The 22,908-nt window shown below is 47.0% G+C and overlaps 1 protein-coding gene across 1 annotated transcript; it reads left to right on the forward strand.

Moving 5' to 3' along the window:
- Nucleotides 1-2,597: 2,597 nt before the first annotated feature.
- On the forward strand, nucleotides 2,598-21,688 carry SLC22A7 (solute carrier family 22 member 7). The gene is given in 10 exon segments (XM_010301419.2): nucleotides 2,598-3,075; nucleotides 4,959-5,062; nucleotides 9,464-9,618; nucleotides 11,038-11,206; nucleotides 14,257-14,374; nucleotides 18,412-18,521; nucleotides 18,609-18,823; nucleotides 19,326-19,434; nucleotides 20,853-21,059; nucleotides 21,243-21,688. Coding segments are annotated over 10 exon segments (1,629 nt in total). The 5' UTR covers nucleotides 2,598-2,697; the 3' UTR covers nucleotides 21,307-21,688.
- Nucleotides 21,689-22,908: the final 1,220 nt, after the last annotated feature.

The following is a 22,908-nucleotide window of genomic DNA, read 5'->3' on the forward strand; positions in this document are numbered from 1 at the left end:
GCAATGACCCGTAACCTCACCTCTGATGGGGAGGTTGGAGCTGCTTTGCAGTTTAAATATGCAACAGCATATCAATGAGAGTTTCTGTTCCTTGCTCTTAGAAGACCAGTGGTGAAGAAAAACAATTTGTCCTGCAGTTCAACTTCAGCTTAAACTGTAACCCTGGAGGCACAGCTTTGTCTGATGTCCCTGCTTCACTCCTGCGCGCTTCCTTTACGCTTGTCCCAGGATGAGCACTGAGACGGTTTGTAGCGCAGACTGGGGCAGCACATTGGTTAAACAAGGACCGCCAGAAATGCTGCCGAGAAGAGCAAAGATCTCCTAAGGTTACAGCATGGCATCCTTTGCCTTGTATGCGTGAGCCCACGGCTTTATCCTGCTCAGTGTGCTTTGTGCCCTGGCAGCATTTAATAACTGGGTGACACTCAGCCTGGGCATTCAGCGGGGGGCACTACGAAAAGCTTTTTCGGACCTCCTCATCCCTACCTGCTGCTCTACAGCCCCTTCTTGCTATCCCACTGGTGCAGGGACTGGGGCAGGCAGTCACCGTCCGAGGCTGTGCAGGCAGCAGCTCCTGGCAGCAGTCAGTGCTTCCACCTTCCCCGTGCCCAGGATCTCGATGCGCCTGCATCCCAACACCAAACATCACTGCTTCCAAGGTGCATGGGCAAGCTAGAGCTGCTGTAAAGCAGAGCATGTCCCAGGACAACAGCTTGGAGAAAGGTTTGGGATGACACATCAGCATCCACAACACTCAAGACTGCAGGTTGTTGCAGGAGGAAGGATGCAGACTGTGAGGAGAGAGGAACAGAGCGTGAAGATGCAGCAAGAGATAACCTATAGCAAGCTGTCGGTAACCATGCCACTTCACGTGCACCCGGCAGAGGGGTCGTAGCCTTTGAATGGGCAACGGGGTGCTGCCCCTGCTTACTGCACTGCTCCCTGAACCTGTTGGGATGCGACCATCTGGGGTGCCTTGTCCCCAGGGTCTGCCCCATGGGCCCAGCCTGTCCAGATCACTCGCTACAAGGGATGCATGCCCACGTCCTGTGCCCAGACATGGTGACTTTGCTAAGGGACTTGCAAGCTCTCCAGACAGAGTCAGGGTAGAGCCCCTTCTCCCACTGCTCCCAGTTCAACTGCCCTAATCTCATCCCTTTTCCTAAGCTTGCTCAGTTGTGGGGCAAGGACTTGTGTCTATCTTGTCTTGAAGTGCCAGTCATCCTCCAGCCTGGTCTCTGTTGGCCATGGAAGAGGTGGTACACCTCCTGGAAATTTTGGCACACCTGGGGTACCTGAAGCTGCCACTTCTGCTGGATTTTTTGTTCCTGGCTCATGGACTAGGGACTCTTCTTTGGTCATATGAACCAAACTTTGTCAGCTTTGATGCCACATCTCCCCAGTTGCTGCATTTTTCCAGGCATTGCTTCTATAACTCTTCCAAAAATTCAGCAATTTTTCTGCTCCCTGCCACCGGGGGGGTCAAAGCTTTTGCCCAGCAGCTGTGTGATATACAACTGTGCGTTACACACCTTTGACAACCAGCCACCTTTCAGCCTCTCAGATGGACTGTGCATTATTGTTCTTCTGCAGTGGCTCCAGCTGAATAAAGAGCTCGTTTTCTTGGTTAGGAGCATAAGAAAAATGGAAAGTCACATTAAAGACCCACCTCTGCCAGGAAACCGCTCCCTGAAGCAGGCAGTGGAAGAACCACAGTGCAAGGCCCGTGCAGTGGTGGCAGCAGTACCTGTGGCCCTGCCAGGGGCTGCACACTCACTCCTTTGGCTGTTGCACACTCACTCCTTCAGCTGTTGCATCAGTCCCCAGAGCACACCAGCATGTGGCTATGACCTTGCAGGAGTGTGTCATGGTCCCCATCTGGCAGGCGCAGCCTCTCTGCAGGCCAGCACTGCAGCTCTCATCATTTCCTTGTATTCCAGGTGGATACACTTTCCCAGGTGGAGAAAGGGACTTTGTGGGGAAACATTTTCACTTTTTCCATCCTGGTGTGCCGGTGGCCCTCACCTGCAGCCCACCGTTTCTCCCCAGTATGCTCACCTCCCTGTTTGCATCCCTCCAGAGACCCATCTCTCTTCTCCTCTGGGCACCCTCTCACCCTCTCCATACTCCCTGCTCCTAGGTCATGACTTGACACAAGCCATACTAAAAAACACTGAGCTGATGCACAGCAACCAGGCTTTGGTGGCCCTGGGCATCCCAACGCAGTGGGCCACCCCTGCTCTCCTGGGGCCCTGTTTTATGGTCCAGCTGGGCTAGCTGGTGATCAGCTCACACCAGAGTGAGTTTGTTGCAGCCCCTGAGACGCTGCCTGGTACCCCCACAGCAGAAACAACAGAGCTTTCACTGCACTCTTCCCACAGCCTCCCTTCCTAATGTGGGTCTCCCTCTCAAAAACCACAATGGGAGGAAAGGGCTCTAAGAAGAGAAGGTGCCTTGCACTGTGTCCACTTTAAATGGATGTGTTGTGTGCACACCAGATAATTTCTTTGGCTCTACCCCAAATGGAGAGTTTCACTGTGACTTTTGACAATCTTTCAGCAAGGTCTCAAAGTCCAATGAAGCAGCCGTCTGAAAAGCCATGGGTAGTTGAGCTCCAAGGCCAGAGACTGCTTTTCAGGCTCATGTTCCTGGTCCTTGGTACATAGCTGCTTTGAATGAGCAAACTCCACAGAAAAGATGAAATTTGAGGATCTCTTGCTGGAAATTGGGGGCTTTGGCAGATTCCAGATTTTGATTCTGTTTATCCTCTGCCTCCCAAGAATCAACCTTCCCATGCATTTCCTGCTACACAATTTTCTTGCTGCTACCCCTTCTCATCACTGTGCGATTCCACACCAAGAGGCATTTGTGAACCTCACTGTGGAGGAAGTTCTGCTCATCAGCATGCCCCGGGAGCCAGACGGCACTTTCAGGTCCTGTGAGATGTTCTCACAGCCTCAGTTTCACCTGCTGCTCAACTCTTCTCTGCAACCAGAAAACAACTCCATCATCCAGCACTGCCAGCACGGATGGGTCTATGACCACTCGCAGTTCACCTCCACCATTGCCACCCAGGTAACCCCTGATCTGTGATACAGCTGAAAATGAAATTAGCTCAGTGCTTTGAGAAGCAGGTGGAGAGGTGCTCACTGGGTGCACAGAATCAGAGGGGAACCTTCACATTTTAACTGGTGGAAATGACTTGTTTAGAGAAGATTTCCTGGAATGGGGAAGCTCTCTGAAGCTCAGAGTTAGAAGCCAAGATTATTTTTGATGATGATGATGATGATGATGATGATGAGCATCTTGCTCTAGATTGATAGTTAGAAGCTAACATATTTTGTTATAAGCATCTTAATTTCTCCAGGTGATTGAGAGATTGGGGGTCAGGAGGGAGACACGCATACAGGATTCTCTCTGCTCAGGCCACATGGCATTTGCACGGCATTACACCCTGTCAGGATTTCATATGAGCCCAAGACTCGCTTGCTTGATTTTCCAAACACTTTGTAACTTCTATTCCCTTGGCCGCCTCTCCTCACTGATCTCTGGCTTCCCCCTCTTCTCCCCAAGATGGTGCTGCCTCTCTTGTCTTACCACCAGTGTCCCTGGCTGTCAAGGCCAACGTGGTCTCCAAGGGCCTCCCACTGAGATGCAGCATGCTGCCCAACCATGACCTTGAGCCTGCCCAAGGTCCCTGCCCATCAAATATTAACCACCCACCATCTGAAATGCTTTGCTCAGGTGACAGGGATACCTCTGGGTGTTAATGCTTTACCTGCAGGCTGTAATGTTCCTTCCTTGAAAAGTGGCCCAAATCACAGGAGGTCTTAGGGAAGGGAACAGTTTGGTCAGATGAAAGGGGCATGGTTGGCTTGGCAATGGTAGTGCTGTCCCAGTGAGCCAAGTCTTAACCTAGAGCTGGTGCCTCCTCCCCACCACCCAACCACTCGGGGTTTTGCAGGGACGGAGGTGAGGGTCAGGTGCACACCAGGTCTGTACCTGATTTCTGCACTGTTTCAGGGAGAAAGGTGCAAATCACCTCCGGTGGGAAAAGGCAGGGGAGGTCTCTGCGGCTCCGACGCTGAGCATTGAGCCTCGTCACGCTGCACCCACAATGCAGTCACCTTGGGACATGTTCCAGGGGCCAGGGCTCTCCCTGGACTCCTTTGCTCTTGCAGCAAGAAAGGTTTCTTAAGGTCTGGCTGGCTTTGTCAGAGAGGCTGCGAGGTTGGGTTGATGACTAAATTAGGTTTTAAATATAGAACATAAACTCTGCAGCTTGGCCACAGCACTCTGTAATGATTAGCGACATTTGCACCTCCAAGAAAGCAAAATTATGTTCATTAACTCAATTAGGAAGAATGTCTAGACCAACTTCTCAGTGAGAAATCAGTAAGTTAGCATCAGGAGCAAGTATTTGGTCTGACTCCCCCTCTGCCCACATCCTCTCTGCATGGACAACTTCAAACTTCATGGTCACAGCAACAGCAACTGGATACCAACACGACATTCCCTAATGAAGGCTGAGGCATGTCCTACAGCTCTCTGCAGTGTGGCACCCTGCGAATGCCCACCTCACCAGGGCAGTCCCAGGAGCATGATGCACGCACCTGGGCAGGCTGAGACCAGCTATCGCAGCCATCAGGAGAGGAAAGAGGGGAACTCTCCATGATGAGTGGTACCCAGAAAAGCTTTCTGGTGCTCACCAAGTGCCCACAGAGAGGCTGTCACACAGGGGATAGATAACTGGGAGGCCTCTGAGTTTTGCAAGATGCAGCTTTGCATTTTTCAGGACTCCAGCGCTGTCCTACGAGCAGTTTAGTGCAGGATTCTCCCCCTCAGTCAGATTCAGATGATATAAATTGAAAAACACAATGGCTGACCACCGGCGGGAAGGGGTGTGAAAAGGAAACACTGAACTGGGCACCAAGTGTCATTTTGGCCCTGTGTTTCAGTGGGACCTCGTGTGCGAGCAGCGCGGACTGAACCAGGTGACTGCAACCTTCTTCTTCATTGGCGTTACGATGGGGGCCGTGGTATTCGGATACCTTTCAGACAGGTTTGACCCCTTTCAGGCTGTTCCCCCAGGGCTTCAGTTTCATGATGAGAACTTGACAAACCTGTGACCTGCAAAAGGCAATCAGAGGGGCAGAGAAAGGAGAAAACACAATCGTAAAGGGAGAATCCAGCCTCTCACATGAAAATTGCATTAAAGTCGTACTGGGAAGCAATGCAGGGGCTAAATGCTCTGTGGATCAGCCATCAGTTAGCAGCCCACCAGAGAAGCAGCTCTGGCTTTGCGTTAGGAGTAAGATGCAAGTTATATGGAAATTTGTTAAAGACAGCCAAGTGAGGGGCTCATAACAAATGCATGCCATAGCAGGAAAAAAAAAAAGAGCCTCCATAAAGCAAAAACTGACTGTCATTACTAGAGAAGCAAGGTAAAGGAGGTTCATATAAGCAGGGAGGCATTCCTCCAGGAAGAGCTGAGGCAGTGAGGAAAACAGGAACAAATCTGCTCTCTCTGGTTAAATGTTACAATGTGACAATGTAAAACTGAAAAAAAAATTGAATAGTAACCTAGAAAGGGCATCAATAAGAAATTAAATATTTTTGTAAACAGCAGAACCAGGAAACCTACCAGGGAATACATAGTGCAGGCATGGAATCAGGGAGTGCTATTCACTGTATGCTGTTCATTATTTAATGTCTGAGATTCCTGTGCAGGAAACTGCTTCGTGATGTCCTTCCTCTGGGAGCAAATGTGCATTAGTGTACGGCAGGCTACAAAATCACCGCAGAGCAGAGGGGAACCAGCTTCACAGTACAAAGCACACAGAGACTTAGTGCTGAAGTGGGGAATTTTTACATCCATATCTTTGCATATGAGTATATCGGTATGCTTTGACAAGGACCCAAGACACCTGGCTGATCTTCAAACTGTGTGTCTTGGCTTTGTACCTAAACCAGTTTTATAGTACAGTTGGAGGGAAAGAAATTCAGAATCAGGAAAAGAAGCAGAACAAAATAAAGCAGAGGAGAAGGTCTCTGCTAGAGAAAAATGAAGAATAATTTGCTTTTCAAATGGATTGTGAGGGGGAAGAGCCAGTAGAAGATCAAGGTGTAAAAGGCGCATTTGGAAATAAAAAGGCTGTAGTGTGGGACATAAAGGAGTTTACGCTCACCGTGAGAGAACGTGTAGGGGCAGGTGTTGGAGCTGGAGCTTTGAGATAAGCTGGTAGAAGGCATGGAGAAATACACCAGGTGAATGCCAGTAAACTGCCAGGAGCAGGCAGTGGGCATCCTAGAGCCCTGCAGGACCTTTGGGATGAAAAAACCTGGGACACTCGGCATTGTGTGACTTCCAGAGCTGGGAAGGTATCATGTGTCAAACCAGTTTTAAACTAGTTTCCAAGAAAGATCTCAGGAACTACATGCCAGGCAGCCTGACATCTATCTGTACCAGGCAAATTAGTAGAAACTGTTCTGAAAGATTGAGTCAGTGCCCACATGGGTGGACATGACAGACTAGTGAAGAATCAGCAAGGTTTTTGCAAAAGATTCACACCTTACAAACGTACTAGATTTCTTTGAATGCACTAACAGGTATGTGAAAAGGGAAGATACCATCTATATGGATTTCAAGAAGTTTACCAAAGGCTCCTAAAGAAACTGAGCTGCCCTAGGATAAAAAGGAACATCTCTGCATGACTAAATAAATAATTGATTAAAAGCCAGGAAGGAGAAGGGAGACCTAAGTGTTCATTTGTGACAATGGAGGGAGACCTGTGCTTGGATTTGTGTGCTTTTCAGCACATTTATCAATTACCTGGAAAAGGAGTGGGGAGGTGATGCTGAGTGACCAGGCTGGTGGAGATGAGACCTGAGTGTGGAGAACTACAGAAGGAGCTTAAAGAATTTGTGACTGGATGGGAGCATCAGAGGACAAAATTTCAGGGCAGATTTATCTAAAATAAAGACAGAAACAATTCTAACTTCTCATTTAAAATTGAGGCCTCTGAGCTGACCATAGCTGCTGAGCAGCAAGACTTTGTGGTTATCACAGACAGTTCAAGGCAAACATCCACTCAGCAATGAGTAGTGGCTAGGCAAGCAAATGGAAGATTAAGAATCATTAGGAAAGGAATATAAAATTAAAGAGAATATCACTGTGCAGTAACATGTAAATGCATGGTGGCCCCACATCTTGAAGACTGTGTGAAGTTTTGATTTCCCTCCACCCTCCTTCCCCATCTCAAAAGGATGCAGAAGAAACAGAGAAAATTCAGAGAAGCCAAGAAAAAAGACCAGGTTATGGCTTGACTTCAAACTGTCCAGACCAGGACCCTTGAGTCTGCTGAAGTGGCAGCTAAGGAGAGTTTGACATCCGGCTGTGCCTTCATGGGCAGCCTGGAGCAGAGCTGGCCGTGCGCTGCCCTCCTGAGCTCCCTGGCCATGGGGCCACCAGTCACCTCCGGAAAGGCTTGCAGCCCCGCTAATCGCAGCGGGGGCAGCGCACCCACTACGTTTGCAGTAAATCGTGCAGATCTGTTAAACCTCAGATGTCGTGCCCCCCAATCTCCCCTAAAGACCCCTTAAAAGCTGACGTCCTGTTAGCAACCTTCCTTTTCTCTAACGGGGGAGAGGTCCCACTTCTCTGTGCTAGCAGCAATGCAGAGATTTCATCTCTAGTGCTCCAGGGTGAAAACCATCTGGTCCTGGCATTTTGCTACAGTTCAGGTTCGGTTTGTCCTAAGCCTCTACAGACATTTGGATTTGCAAACATCTCCACTGACAAATTTTACCCTGGTAAATCCTCCAACAACATTCACTGTGAACATATATATGAAAAAACCCCAAACCCAACATATATATATATATAGTTTCTGTTATTGTCTGCTCTTTTTCAAACACTCCTTTTGTACCTTGTCCTTGTGCTGAATTGGCTGTGCGATGCTTTGGCAGGCTTCCAGTCTGAGATATTTATGAAAATGGCTTTTTTATTAATTTTTATGCTAGTGCAGTTTGGTGCTTTTATTATATTTTCCACATTTAATCTTTCAGAGGTTGTGCTTTCCTACCTCTTCCTTTGAAGACAATTTTAACAGCATTATTTCTAGCAACCCTCCTGTAGCCCGCAATTCAATCCTGCCAGCTTGCCTCTGGTTTCCCTAGCAGGTGGCATGCATTTGCTGAGAGAGTCTAGTAATGGGTCCATAAATAGCTGCCTTGCACCCTGCAGGGAATCTTATGGGTTTAGATCCTTCTTACTGTATTTTCAAGAAAAATCTTCCTTTAAAAAATTGTATCTTCTTTCTCAGGCAGTTACGCTATTAGAAACCGGATCCAGCTCTGGTGTGTTTCTCAGTGTTTGCTGCTCCGACCCAGGGGCATTATGATGACTTTTGCAAACTGGCTCTGCTTAAATTTCAAAGCAGATCCAGCAAACTGCCTGGGCCCAAGCCACAAGTTGTTTTTTCTCCAGTAGATTCATTAACTAACTACTTCATGAAGTCATTTATGATAATTTTTAAGAATGTTATTGTGGCACTATGTCCCGGCACATCACTTTTTTTCCCCTGGAGCAATTGTTCTTTCCACCATACTTCTCAGGTGGCCACTAAGAGAGCCCTAATGCCAGAATCAGACCAGTCCCTATGGACTGAATGTTACCTGTTGACAGGGTTATTTTACTACTCCAGTTTGAACCTAAGCTTTCATCACATGCAGTGCTGATGTTTGTCAGAAGACTGAGGCCTTGTGCTCCATTTTGAGTTTTAGATTTTCATAGGTTCTGTGGAAATACACACACACACATTTCTCTCTTTGTGTGTATACATGTGCATCTGTGTGTACATGATTTTCTGTATTTCTCCACACTCTCCACACTGGACCCTCCACCAAGGGTAAGATGGTCCTACAACTTCCAAAACCTTCGGGGAACGACCTCCTAGCAGATTCCTATTAGACCCCTTAGGACATTAGGGCTATTTGCACATGTGGGCTGACAATTGGATTCCTTTCATTTTCTTTTGGGATCTTTGTTTTCCTTCCAAGGATCGGGGTGAAAGTGTCATGATTCTCCTCCTCGAGAGCGGTGGCAGTGGCTGGTCCTGAGTGAGCCACGGGAGGAGGACATGTTGAGCCATGCAGCATGGGATTTCAAGCTGACGTCACTGCTTTCGATGACGGTGTTGAACAGGGGAGACTGATATATTGTTTGATCAGCGCTGCTCTTTCCATTGGAGAGCCTCGTGCCCGATGCCCATGGCGCAGGCTGGCCCTCTGCATGGGATTGCACCCTGTGGCACCGGCTGTAGCCAGAGCTGTTTCCTCCTCCCTGGGGTGTTGCATCTGGCAATCTTTGCAAAGCTGGAAATATTTTCATTTTCCTTCTCGAGTCTCTGCTTTGCCCCATTTCAAACCCTACTCCTGGGACAGGAGCCTGTGCTCACGGCAGGTTTGGACGGAAAGCCATGCTCCTGCTGTCGCTGGTGTGCTCTGTCATATTTGGGATGCTGAGCACTGCCTCCGTCTCCTACAGCATGCTGGCTATCACGCGGACCCTCACCGGGGTGGCCCTGAGCGGCACCTCCCTTATTACATTGCCTTTGGGTAAGTACGTGGGGGTTTGTGGGCGCCCGGTTGTACAGGGGGACTTCGGACAGGCAGCGGGTAGGTAGGGACTTGTCTACCAGAGAAGAGCTAGCAGGAACAGGAATTTGGAAATCATTATGTGTGCAATTTCACTACAGGCAGCCAAAAGAACATCCCTTTTGGGAGGATCCAAGAATTATAATTTTCTGTTAGTCTAATTAATGCTTTAACAGCCTGCTCAAAATATAACAACCACCTATTAGCGCCTCTGTTGCACCATTAGCACCTGCAATCCGTGCTACCCACTTCCTGCTAAGGATCATCAGTAGTTCAATAAAAGCCATAGACCAAAGTATCTGCCCCTTTCCTCTGATACCGAGTTCTCACCTTCAAAAACACTGTTAACACAATTCATCAGCCTTGTCCTGTGCTCAGCAGGAGGAGGACACCGTATCATTCATGGGGTGTTTCTACCTCCCCAGTCTTGAGTTTGCTCACAGTTTTCCTACGTTCCCAATCTGTATTTTTAGAAAGAGTGGGGGAAGTAACCACAAAAAAAGTCATACAGAGCTAGGCAAAACTGAAGCTGAAGAATTTAGGTAATTATACAATAAAACCAAGCTCCAAACTTCAGGGTACGCAACAGAGCGCTCAATAGTAGATACAGTTGAGACATACTAGACAAGACTCATTGTACTCAAGAGAAAGTTAAAGGTGCAGAAAAAATTTCCAGGATTTTTGCAGATACAGCCAAAATCAAGCTAAAATGGCTTCAATATTGGAAAAGTCCACACAAGACCTGACAAATCCCAAGGCCTGCTATGTTTATTTTTATTGTTATAAAGGTTGATACCTGTAAGGCAAAGTAGAGCTTGGGAGGGACATTTCTGATTGTTAGTGGTTATAGCAAGATGTCCAGATCTTTGGGGAAAAAATGGCTTTTAGTTCACACACATAAACAAGGAGACCACCATCTATTCTGGCTTTACATGTGCATTAGTATCTGCCTCAGGTAGATTCCACAGGAATGCAACCCATCTTAATACATTTCTTTCATCTGGAATAATGAGTGGGCAGAGAAACAGGAAACTGTGCAGGCAAGATGGTTGGGGAAAAAATTATCTGTTTGATGAAGACCATTTGAATGCTATTGAATGGGATAAAAAAAATACCACCTAAGGTGGTTTTAGCACTGTTTCTTACTATATGTCCAGTATTTCTTCTTTTTTAAGGCTTTATTTTAGTTGCTTACAGCTTTGCAAGATGTTAAGCATTGTGGATGAACATTTTAAATGTGCCAGATGTCGGCGAAACAGTGGAACTGTCCTGGAGGAGAAGACCAGGAGAGTCTGTTAACTGCCCTTGCTAAAAACCCCTGCAGACCCCTTCCTGGAGAAGTCCTGTGTGCCCCAGCTGAACGCTGCTCCCCTCTTGCAGGGATGGAGTGGGTGGACATACAGCACCGCACCTTCTCCGGGATCCTGAGTAGCATCTTCTGGAGCATCGGGAACATGCTGCTGGCCATGGTAGCATACTTGGTGCGGGAATGGCACTGGCTATTAGTAGCCGTAACAGGACCTTGTCTTCTGAGCGCTGCCTGCCTGTGGTGAGTGCCGGATGGCCGGTGGGGACGGGGGCGGGATGTGATTTGCCTCCTCTGCTCTGTGAGCATGGCAAATGTTGGAATGCTGATCCTAGGGTTGGGTCCAGCAAACTAGAGAGGGGCAGGACTCGTCTGTGTCCTGCACTTGGACTGCCCAGGCGTGGCACCTCTTGAAAACCGGAGTGGCCTGGGTTTCATCTCTCCTCATCTCTGGCAAGGTCAAGGTCGCACCATGGCTTTGGGGACCAGGAGGAGGCAGGACTGGGGCTGAGGCCAGGCATTTGGGGGACAGGTTGCAGCCCAGTGGAGGAGGACTTGGTGGTAAAAGCACTGTCGGACGTGGCTCTGAGCAAGCAAAGAGATCCCAATAAAGGGAGGCAGGGCCAGGCCAGATCCCTGGTAGACTCAAGATAAATAATTTATCTGTCCCCACCTCACTGGGGAGGACACCTCTGGTACCAATTTTTCCATATGAGCCAATGACACCAGCAGGCTAGGTCAGGTGAATTTATCTCTGCACTTCCCATGGCCTTTCTCAGCTGTGTAACCATCCTGATGGGTCAAACACACCTGCTTCCTGTGGGCTATTTCCCTCCTGTAGCCTTATTTAAGAAATACCTGACATCTCTTAATCCTTAAAATGGGAGTTGGTTCATTTAATCAAAGAAACTAGTTTTCCTCCTCCTTTTTTCATGTAGTAACACAGACTAGAACACAGGGCTGATTCACTGATACTGTGACTGTAATGTGAAGTGTATTGGATCAATTTATTCGATGCTCTAGAGCAGTTCTTTAAATAAGCAGCTCCATTTCCTGGCTGGACAAAAGTCCTGTGTTGAAATAAGCCAGCAGGTATTCCCACAACTGCCCCACTGAAAACATTCAGAAATGGGGTTCTGGGTCTCCTCCACCTTAGAGCAGTTGTTTAGTTCCTCTTGGACATTGGTGTGGTGCTGGACCACACTGCAGGAATCACAGACATGTCTCTCGGGGGGATGGGGAGCTCCAGCTGGAAACCATGCAGAATAAGCTCTGTTAGACACACAGGCCCCAAAATTATATGCATAACCACTCAGCAGAAAGAGCGATCTCAAATGCTAAAGTGCCTTTCAGCTGCCATCAAAGAGGCTTCTAGAGACTATGGTTTGCTTGCTTACTATGTCTGGCTGTCAGCATGAAGCAGTAGATTAAATAGCTGCACAGATCTACCAGAAAAATCTCAAATAATACATATGAAAAATGGGATATAAACTGATGCTGTTGTTAATCAATGGCTCGAAAAAGATGTATGGTTTTGCTGGTGATAAGGGTTTTCTGGCAAAAAGTAACATCTGATATTTCACTGATCAAGTCCAACACAACTAAAATATGTGTTCTGCTGACTTTTTTAGTTTGAGTTGGTTTGCTCTTTCTCTAGGACAACCAGCCATAAAAAAAAATTGAGTCCTGGGAAGTGCTGAAATTCACAGATACATTTGGACCCACCCTTTTCATGATAGTTGATTTTCTTTTTCTTCTTATGTTAATGCCTTTTATGGAGATTAGTTCTCCAACAAATTATACTGTAGTCTGATCAAAATTCAAGCACCCAAGAGGTCAGTGATTGTTGGATAATTAAAAGTCCCTGAAGTATGGAATCAAAATCTAATTTAGCACACTCTGTAGATATTGTTGATACAATATCAGAACTCAGTTGAGACAACCAAAAGACATGATATTTTACTCTGGAGATGGTGGCAATGAGTGCAAAATGCTATCTTTCGCTCTTCATATTTCCCAAGGTGCACTGAGTTATAAGCTTCTGGGAAAGAGTTGAAAACTTTCCAGAAGACTAGTTCTGCAAATGTTTTTGCTCTACACATCCTTTTCAGCTACTGCTTCAATAGTGACAACAGTTGTTCATTAGTTTTTTTGTAACCTGATTTAGGGCATATTAATCACCAACAGCTTACAGGGAACTGGTCTAGGACCGCTCCAATGGGAGACTCCAGAGAGAGAGAGAGATTTTTGACAACTGTGTGACCTCACACCCACGTACTTCTTCAAGGTTGTAAGTCTTCCCACTGACTGCACAGGATGCTCAGCTGAAAGTCTCCATGAGAACAGCAGATTCTGTTTTCCACCTCTCTCAGGGGACAGATTTGGGTAGCGGGAGGTAGGTGTTGGCTGCTCTAGCAGGATGTAGCCACTGTGGGGTGTTTCCAACATCTTCTTGGCCCTGACCGCTATGCGGACCCACAAAACACCATGTACCCTCCAGGCCAGATGGGCTGCAGGGTGGCCTGGGAAGCTCCAGGCCAAAGAGGGTCACGTAGCCACGAATTGCAACCAGATGCAAGATTGGAGAGAAGGCCAAGAAGAGGGACTTGCAGATGCTAGTTTATGATGAGTGCTGGATCTTTTTCTGGAACAGACAGAAAAATAAAAGTCACAGGACTCCCACCCTACACAGGTCTGCTAAGCAGACCTCTCATAGTTGCTAATTGCTGTACAGCAGTACAGCATTCCTTGTCACTCAATGACTAGCACAGATACTTCACTGGGGGCCGCTGCTGCAATGAATTAGACCCCAGTTGACTGTCTTGTTCAGGAGGCTTTGATTATTGCGAAAAACAAATAATTTTAGCAATTAACAAAGCAAGTGTAGAGCCCACTATATCCTTTCTACATAGTAATCTTTTATATCCCACAATTTCAAAGTCTAAAAAGTCCCAAAAAGCATGAATCTGTAAATATAAACTCTCTGGGGACGATTTTAATTGATAAGAGTTTGAAACTTCATCCAGCTCAGAAAATTCAAGCTTTGATCAAAGATCACATGATAAAAATTTTGGCCAGACATACTTGAATTAGCAGACTGTAGTCCTTTAAGGGTAGAACAGCATCTATGTGTAACAAGGGTGTCCCATTACTCTTGTTCTCATGCACCACAGTTGCTATTTTTAGCTGAGGTTGAAGTCTCATAGAGAAGACCCCCCCCACTTCGGTCATGGCCGTGTGTGGGGTGGTAAACATGGAGCCAGCAGGAACACTGTCTTCTCTCCTCGCATCAGGTGGGTCCCAGAGTCTGCCTGGTGGCTCATAGCCAATGGCAAAGTGAAACAAGCTCACAGGCATCTGCTTAGATGTGCCAGAATGAACGGAAGGAAAGACTCTGCTGTCTCACCAGAGGTGAGAAACTGAAGATCCAGACACATGTTCTTCCTCTCCCGTTTTCTTTCTCTCTCTCTATTTTACTTCTATTTGATACCTGAAGCAATGCTCAGCCTGCAGTGTGATCTGTGGGGCACTGTGGTCCACAGGGCGCCGAGCTCCATTTTGGTCTGGAAAACAGCTACATCCACTCCTAAAGATGAAGCAGCAGCTCAGCTCCCATAAGGTCAGAAATTCCCTTCATTAGGTGGAGTCTTTCCATTCATTATTGCCACGACAAGAAGCCTCAATGCACTGGACGTGGGACTAAATACACAGCGAGAGAGAAGCACAGCCTGAAAAAATAAGGCAGAGGCATCCCTCCCATAACAGAGAGGAGAGAGTGCAGGTGCCTGAACTATTTGTGCAGCTTAGGGTTTGCCGCCTTGGTTGCCATAGTGTTTGCCAAGTGTTGGTACAGTGCTAGCAGAAAGCAGACGCACATTAATAGCATGTAGTTAGCATATTTTCTCTCATACTGCACTTGAGATACTGCATATAGTGTTATCCAAAAATGTAAAGGCTAGTCCACCTCAGGCTGCGTTTGGCCTACATGTGAAACTGGAATATTGTCAGCCATAGTGCCCCAGCAGTGAATGTGGGTCTAAAGGACATTTGGCATCACCAACTTTTTCCCCTGGCTCTGCTCTCAAGTCAGTCATGGCTCTGCCAGCAGTTTTAAAGGAATGTGGCAAGGGTGAGGCATTGGGCAAAGTAGGCACGTACCCACTGGTTTGAATCCATTTTTGCTTGACCCCAGAGCTGTAAAGGACGGAGTGAAGATGCTCAGCTACATGACTAAACAAATAAAGGGGAAGGAGAACCTTAAAAAACAGGCACCTATTTTCAACTCCAAAGCTCAAGGTATGAGGCTGATCTGGAGATCTTCACCTTGTGCTGAGTTCTCTCTTAAAAAATGTATTTTTGCATTCAGATTCACAAATGTTGAGACCTTGGTCCATGATGCTTACTTCAGGACACACTGGTGACTCCAGGGGATGGTGATAAGCTCAAGTGATGTCCCAGCTCTAAGGAGGACTCAAGGGCCAGGCAGAAGCTGGTCTCCCCTTTGGAGAGACGCCAGAGCATAGTCAGTGCTCACGACAACCCTCACAGCCAGGCTTGGATGGCTGCACGTCTGTCACTTCTGACTAATTTGGTCCGCATGATTTGCCTCGACCTTCTCAAGAGCAACAAAGCTCATCTGTGAAATCCAGTGGGTACGGAAGTTTGTGGTTCATTAAACATCAATCTTTCCTTTAATGTCCTTTCCTCTCCTTTAATGATAGGAAACCCCTGCCTTCTCTGTGTGCATCCAGTGCTCCTGCATCCACACTGCTGTCTTATCCTGGCCAGCATGCCATTTTTAAAAAGCAGTTTCTTAATATCCATTGAAGAGGTGATTAGCCCTTTTGGTTTACAATAGAAACATGTTGTTTAATCATGTGAGAAATTATGAATTTACTGGTTGTGGCAGACAGGAGTTGAGCATCACTCTTCCTTGCCTTTAATCAAGCCAGTAGCTCTGATTAAATACATAAAAATAACAAGTTATAACCTCTTTCATTCATCCTTGGCTGATGACTGTATTTCAGAGTGCAATGTTTCACCAGGGAGGGCATGGGCTTGCACCCTCACTCCTAGGGTTAGGAAATGTAGTTCCCCCCGATCACGGCCTGGCACCATGTCACACCCTACCATGACCAGTGGACCATGAAAAAAGAAAGGCTTTTACAGTTGTGACACCTTGCTGGATTCATGAGGTTTATAGGGACATATTCGCTTTTTCTTGTCTCTATCCAAACACACAGGCAACACAGAACTGCCTAGTTCTAGTTTGCCTAATTGACTTGACCGTGCATCAATGTGTTTTGATGGCTTATTAAGGTAACAACTGATTTTCCTTAGTTCAGAAGACTGAACTTTGAAAAACGTACAGTCTCTGGATAATTGCACAGCACGTTAGTGACGTACTCACAGGTTTGATAGCATTGTCCTATAGAACTGATTAAGGAATTTCCCAGTGTGAAATTCTTTTTTCAGTATGAAAAGCTTTGTCACTCATCCAAAAACTGCAAAGAATAGTATGCAATTAAAAATAAAATTTTACCTCTTCCCTAGTGAAACATGCTGTTACTTGTAGCTATCCTCTTCCCTTTCCTAATGCTTTCTTTCATTTTATACAATTCTTTTAACCAGAGATCTCTCTGGGCTGGGATTTCTCTCTTATTATTTATTTCCGCAAGTGCCCAGCATCCATAACTGTTCAGCACCCTCTTAATTGTAGGTGACGCTGTAGGTCTGCAGATTCCCTCACCCTCCTCCCTCCCCAGCCATCACTGAATTATGTGCTTTTTAAGTTTCTTGGGGTTCTTGTTGCTCAGGCTCTGATGGTTGTCCTTCCACATGCCAAAAAATCTGGCTAACAATACATACTGGAACATGTTTTCCATGTTAATGTCTTATGTTACCCATTTTAATAGCAAATCATGCAACAGAGAGCACAGACTGCCATCAGGGTAACTTGAATCTAGTATGGAAATTCTTAGCATTGCAGAAATAGTCTGTGATCAGTGCTGTGATTCATCCTATGCATTTGGATTAAAAGACTCAAAATTTGTCTGTGAAAAAGGTTAAAAAAGGGGGGGAGGGATGGGTAAAAGTTTTGAAAAAGGACTTACTTGCCACACTGCAGTATTAACAAAAGTTACCAAATCCAGAGATGGGTGTACAGAAATAAAAGAAAAACATGGGTTCAGCAAACCACTAGGTAAAGTGGGAAAGGATCATTGAGGTGCTAAACAGACAGACACCCTGTCTGGTTCAGAAAGTCCCTGAATGGCTGGAGGTGGTAACACTTCTAGGGGAATATCTCTACACGCTTGCCCGGCTCTTCTGTAGGCTCCAGTGCAGGATGCTGTTGGAGACAAGGCACTGGAGAAGATGATCCTTTGGTCCAAGATCCTGCAGGCCCTCTTCATCCATCTAAGTTGTAGGTTGCCTATGCGGCTCTGTGGCAGGGATTAAGTATTTATGCAAAATCTTTGGCCGAGGCTTTGCTCTCTCTGAAGAGGATATTGATTTGAGAATACATGTAACTAGTTCACTAGATTCTCTCCTCAAGGTTTCCTGTGATTCATAACCTAATCAATTTTAACTGTCTGACCCTGCATTTGCCAATGATTTTTGGACATGGTGAAGCAAGGCTGTCCTGAGAGGAATTCATCTCCCAGCGTTAGGTGTCCACATCATCACTGTCTGCAGTCTCCTTTACAATCTAATGAATAGCTGATGGAGGCTAGCATGCAATTCTTCTGATCAAATGCGGTTGTTTGCTCTAGGATACAATGACTCCATCACCTCCACCGGAGATCTCCATTAACTACACAGTGAGCCTATGGCAACTAGCTTAGGTATAGCTGCATTGCAGACCTCTTGCATCTCAGCCAGTGAGCAGAACTTACCAACTCTCCTGGTACTTACCCCTCAATCAATTGCTACAAGACTTTGTGAATAAGCACTCTCTTCTTCCTTATGGGCAGGGCTCACTTCTCAGTGCCTGACTTTGTTATATATTCCGTATTTATATAAACTGATGTATAAATAATCACACTGCATACGAACGAGAATAAAGCACGCAGCTCACTCTTAGCTCCTGTCTGGGACCTGACACAACGGCAGGCAACCACGTGGGGAAGACGTGGAACTGGCCCACGCTGCTGTTGCTAACACCGTGACCTGCCATTTATCTGCAACCCTTTCTGGCACATGGGCTATGTAGGTATGAGGGAAGATGGGGCCATGGGAAGAAAAAGAAAAATGTAGGCAATCTACAAAGTTGTAGGAAGACGTGCCTCTGACAACATACGCCCAGAGAGTTGTTCTGCAATGGAATTGTATGGAAAATCCAAGGTGGAGCTGGAGCTGGGAAGGGCAAAAACCCCAGCCTGTCTAGAGTTTCACATCTGGATCCTAAAATAGCAGCTGAGCTATTTCCTTCTTTTCACCTCTCCCAGGCCCTCAGAAGGATGGCAACAGACAAAAAGCCAGGAGAGAGTTACTCCTACATCAGCTTGTTCAGGACACCAGTCCTACAGAAGATCTCTCTGTGTTCTGGGGCTGTGTGGTAAGCAGTGCCACTTCACACTGGGGACTTGTCCTGCAGTTCCCCAGCTGGATTTCCCTAATCCCCATCTCCACACACTCCATGCAGGTTTGGTGTCGCCTTCTCTTACTACGGCATGAGCATGAACCTAACTGGCTTTGGGCTCAACATGTATCTCTCACAGTTTGTCTTTGGCATCATTGAGATTCCAGCCAAGATGATCGTGTATGTGCTGGTGAATCAAATTGGATGACGGCAGAGCCAGGCGTGGGCACTCATCCTGACCGGGCTATGCATAGGAGCCAATGTCATCATTCCCAAGTGTGAGACGCTCTTCTGCTATGTGCAGTACTTGCTAAAGGGGAGGTTTGCATTCTGTGCAGTGCTAGAGAAGGAGAACCTTCCATAGACCTTGTCCACAAGCAATTCTGTATAGAAATGTCCTCCACTTAAAGGGCACCTGTGGGACAAGGTTGCTAATGTGGATAGCCCTAATACCTGGTGGCAACAGATGGTGTCTGGTCACTGCGAAGTAGGTAGTAAGGGTCCAGTGACGGCAAGGTGGAGTGCCTATCTTTAGTATAGACATTGTCCAATGGGAAATGTCATGGCCTATCCTTTCATCAGGTCATCTCCTACTTGGGCTAATAGTTACCAAACTTACTGATCCAGACTTTGGAGACAGCAGCTCCATGGCTGCGAAGCTCCGTATTTTGTCCGTAGGATCACTGAACCTTCTTCCTTCTTGTACATGAGGCCACAAGAAGCTTCTTCCTAGAGGTTGCTCTTTGACCATTGTCATAAATGTCTTTTCTTTCCTCCTAGCCTTCACCTCCTTGCGCTCTGTAGTGGCCATTATGGGCAAAGGTTTCTCAGAAGCTGCATTCACTACCGTCTTCTTGTACACCTCTGAGCTGTACCCCACCGTACTGAGGTAAGAGATGCCACTCACCTGAGTGCACAGCCAGAGTCTCAGTGGGATGTCGCCCTTGGGTCTTTGACATCGGCACTGTAGGACCGATGCCTTGCCTCCAGAAGCAGCAGGTTCTAGGGATTGCATATAGTCACAAGAAAAGGGGAGAAAGCCACCCTTTTTTTTACCTGGGTTATGTGTAGTTAGGTTGTGTTGACAGGGAGATGTATCGAAAGGTGAGTAGTATTCTGTATGGGAAGATTTTCGAACTCCATAAGGCATCTGAGCTTAGTAAAGTCTTAGTTCCCTGTGATAATCTGCCAATAACTGTTAAAAGACCCCGAAAACAATCATTTGAAATACCAAATTTTATAAGGGACACATACTTCCACATGTTTGACAGCGTTCTGGACATTAGATGATATTAAAGCAGGGATTAACTAGCCTTTCAGGAGGAAAAAGAGAGCTTATTTGAAATATCTGGGTAATGGTGACATAAAACCAGATTTAGCATCAGCATAGTTTGGGATACAGCTGAGAATGGTGGAGGGAATCACCTCACTGGTTTCTTTGTGAAAACCCTCATGGATCCCAGCAGGCCACGTGGCTTACTTCCCCTCTGCCGCTCCCTGCCCAGAGCACCCTTCTCTGCCGCTTGGTCCTTTAACCTTCCCTGCTCTGTTGCATGCGGGGAATGACGCATATCTAAACTGAAGTGGGCACACTGATCTGCTGCTTGTCTCCTCAGATCAGTTTTTATTTTCACGTGCTCAAAGACATTGACAGGTAAAAAAAACGTTGGTTCCTTCTGCAGTACTTATTCTGCATATGCGGAAGCAGGTCCTGGGATCCTTGTTGTCAGTGTGAAATGCCACCCATCCCCTGAAAATTAATAAGTGGAATAGGTCCCAGGTCTTATTTCAGGTCTCCTCTCCAAATTCTCCTGGGTTTATAGCTACAGCAGGACCAGAGGTGCTCACGGGTATCTCTAGTGCATGCCACTTGCCTAGAAGTACCAGGGAGAAGGAGGGACTTGGGCTTGCTGTCAGCAGATCGGAGGAGGACTTACTGGGGATTGGTAGAAAACACACTCAGGGTTTTAGACATTTAAAGTGGAAACAGCTTTAGAATAAATACTTTTAGTGTGGAACTGCGGCTTCTTTCTCATAATAGACATAAACCCATCTCTCACAGCAGCTACGATTACTCTAAGGGAAATATTATCATTGTAGGAAGATACAAAGAAAGGAAAAAATGAAACCAACCCAGAAAAAAAAAAACAGCAGAGGAAAAACCCGGGGGGAAAAAAGCCTCAGCGCTTACAGAAAAATAGGGGGAAGGGGCAGAGGGTCTGCACTTTTTCCCAAGGTCTGATATGAAAGAAGTACCCATCTCCTTCTCGTGGTGGTATGCACCACCACGGTGCCCTACCTTTCCAGGCAGAATGGGATGGGGTACACCTCCTTCGTGGCACGCCTCGGCGGGGCTTTGGCCCCACTTGTGTTTCTGCTGGATGAGGTGTGGAGGTGTCTGCCCGAGGTGACGTACTGTGGTGTGGCAGGGTGCTGCGGCTCGGTGGCCTTTCTGCTCCCGGAGACCCTCAACGTGCGCCTGCCCGAGGGCATCGAGGACATCGAGAAGGCACAGTGAGTCAGCGCCATCCTGCCGGGCACATGGACCTGCTGAGAGGCGGGGAACGTCCCTCTCTGCCGCCTGGACTTCCCCATCTGTGGGCAGCAGCGGGATGAAGGGAGAGCCGGGTGGGGACCAGGGCTGTCAGGCTTCCTGCTCTCTGTCCATCAGCCCCAAGGTGCCTCCTTTTCTCACAGGGTGAAAGGGCCACCACAAATCAGCGCTCCCGAGGGCATGCCGCTACAGTCTCTGCTGAAGTGAGGGACTCCGTGGGACAGCCATGACACAGGACTGCAAAACCGAGCCGTGTTCTGACCTGTCAATAAAAGAGCCTTTACTGTCCACCTAGTCTCTGTCTGCAGGGAAGTGGGGCTGAGGACACGGGAGGAAGGAGGTGGATCACGAAACCAGCTGGAGGGAGCTCTAACCCACTCTGTAGTGTGGCCAGGAGCAGAGGTCTAACAGAGCGTGGAAATAAGCTCTTCCAGTCTTTAGCCCTGTTGGACCAGCAGCAGCCTTCCAGAAACTACAATCCATTGGTTTACACACCACAAGGAACGCAACGCGGCAATAAAAAATACTGAGCGTGAATCGTACAAAACCAAATAATCTGAAATAAATCTAACTGGATGATGGATAAACCGTAAACTGTAGCTACCAGTATTTTGTGAATTTAAAAACAGTCTGGACAGTCTAGTGTGCATGCAATAAGTATCCTTTAAGCTAAAAAAAAAAAAAACCCAAACAACCCAAACCCACCTTGCTACAGGAACTTTTGCATGGAATATTGAATAATTCATTATTGGACTTCATTCTGCTTACTGGTGTAACACATTGACCTTAAATTTACAGAATGCCTTTGCCTCCTGCACTTACTTCTGCAAAAAACAGAGATGAGCCACCAAATCATCCATAAATTTGGAACCTTGATACACAGTACTTCCCACGATTGGGAAGAGGGAATGGCCTCTGAGTCCCAGGCAGACCGTGCTTCCCTGGGCTGTGAGGTGTTTGAAGCTATCCTGGGAGGGTAAAAACGCAGGATGCGGCTGGACGGATGGAGAGACCGATGCAATCCCAGGTCGGAGAGCGCCTCCTATAGAAATAAGCTGCCTGGCAAAATTTCGTCACATCACCTTTTTGCTTTAAGGCAACAAAAGGAAAGCAAACTCCTCAGAACCACCCCAAGGCTGAGACACTTTTGTGTATTATTTCTGTCTTAAAGATTGGGTCAAATAACCCGCCAAATCCCTGGGAAAAGAGCATCTCCCAGTGCGCTGCCTTGGGTTCATCAGTGGCAGACCAGAGCCAATGATCAGCTAGCTGCAACATGCTAACGTTAATAACAGAGCATAATGTACCTTCAGAAGTGCCATGTGCAGAGCACTTGTTTGGGCGCCTTTTCAGGGTGTTCCCCTACCCACGGCACATACGTGGTGGAGATACCCCAAGGTGCTTGTGTCAAAGAGTAGAAATTAATAGAAATTTCTTGGTTTGGACAAGCTTGGTATCTCTCACTAGTTCACATTTAGTCATTGCAGGAGTTTTCACATCTTCTCTATATGCCTGCAAGTATAATAAGTTGTATTTGCAATGCTGTCATCAGTTTCTGACCTGGGAGTACAGCCTCACCATATTTTGGCTATCCTGCTGGCTGCCACTGAAGAGCTAGAAAGGACGTTTTTCCTTTGCCGTCAGAGGAGCCTGAGCGAGCTAACGCTGCAGCGCTTTCTGCTGAGCCATCCAGAACAGGGGGCAAGACAAGCTGTGAAATTCACTTTGTCACAACCTGGCAAGCACCAGTCCAGGAAAACTTTCAAAAAAGGAAGTAAAATTTCACTCCAGAGCAGCAGAAAGGTGAGA

The sequence above is a fragment of the Balearica regulorum genome, chromosome 3 (genome assembly GCF_011004875.1).
Source record: "Balearica regulorum gibbericeps isolate bBalReg1 chromosome 3, bBalReg1.pri, whole genome shotgun sequence".
In the NCBI taxonomy this organism is placed as follows: domain Eukaryota; kingdom Metazoa; phylum Chordata; class Aves; order Gruiformes; family Gruidae; genus Balearica; species Balearica regulorum.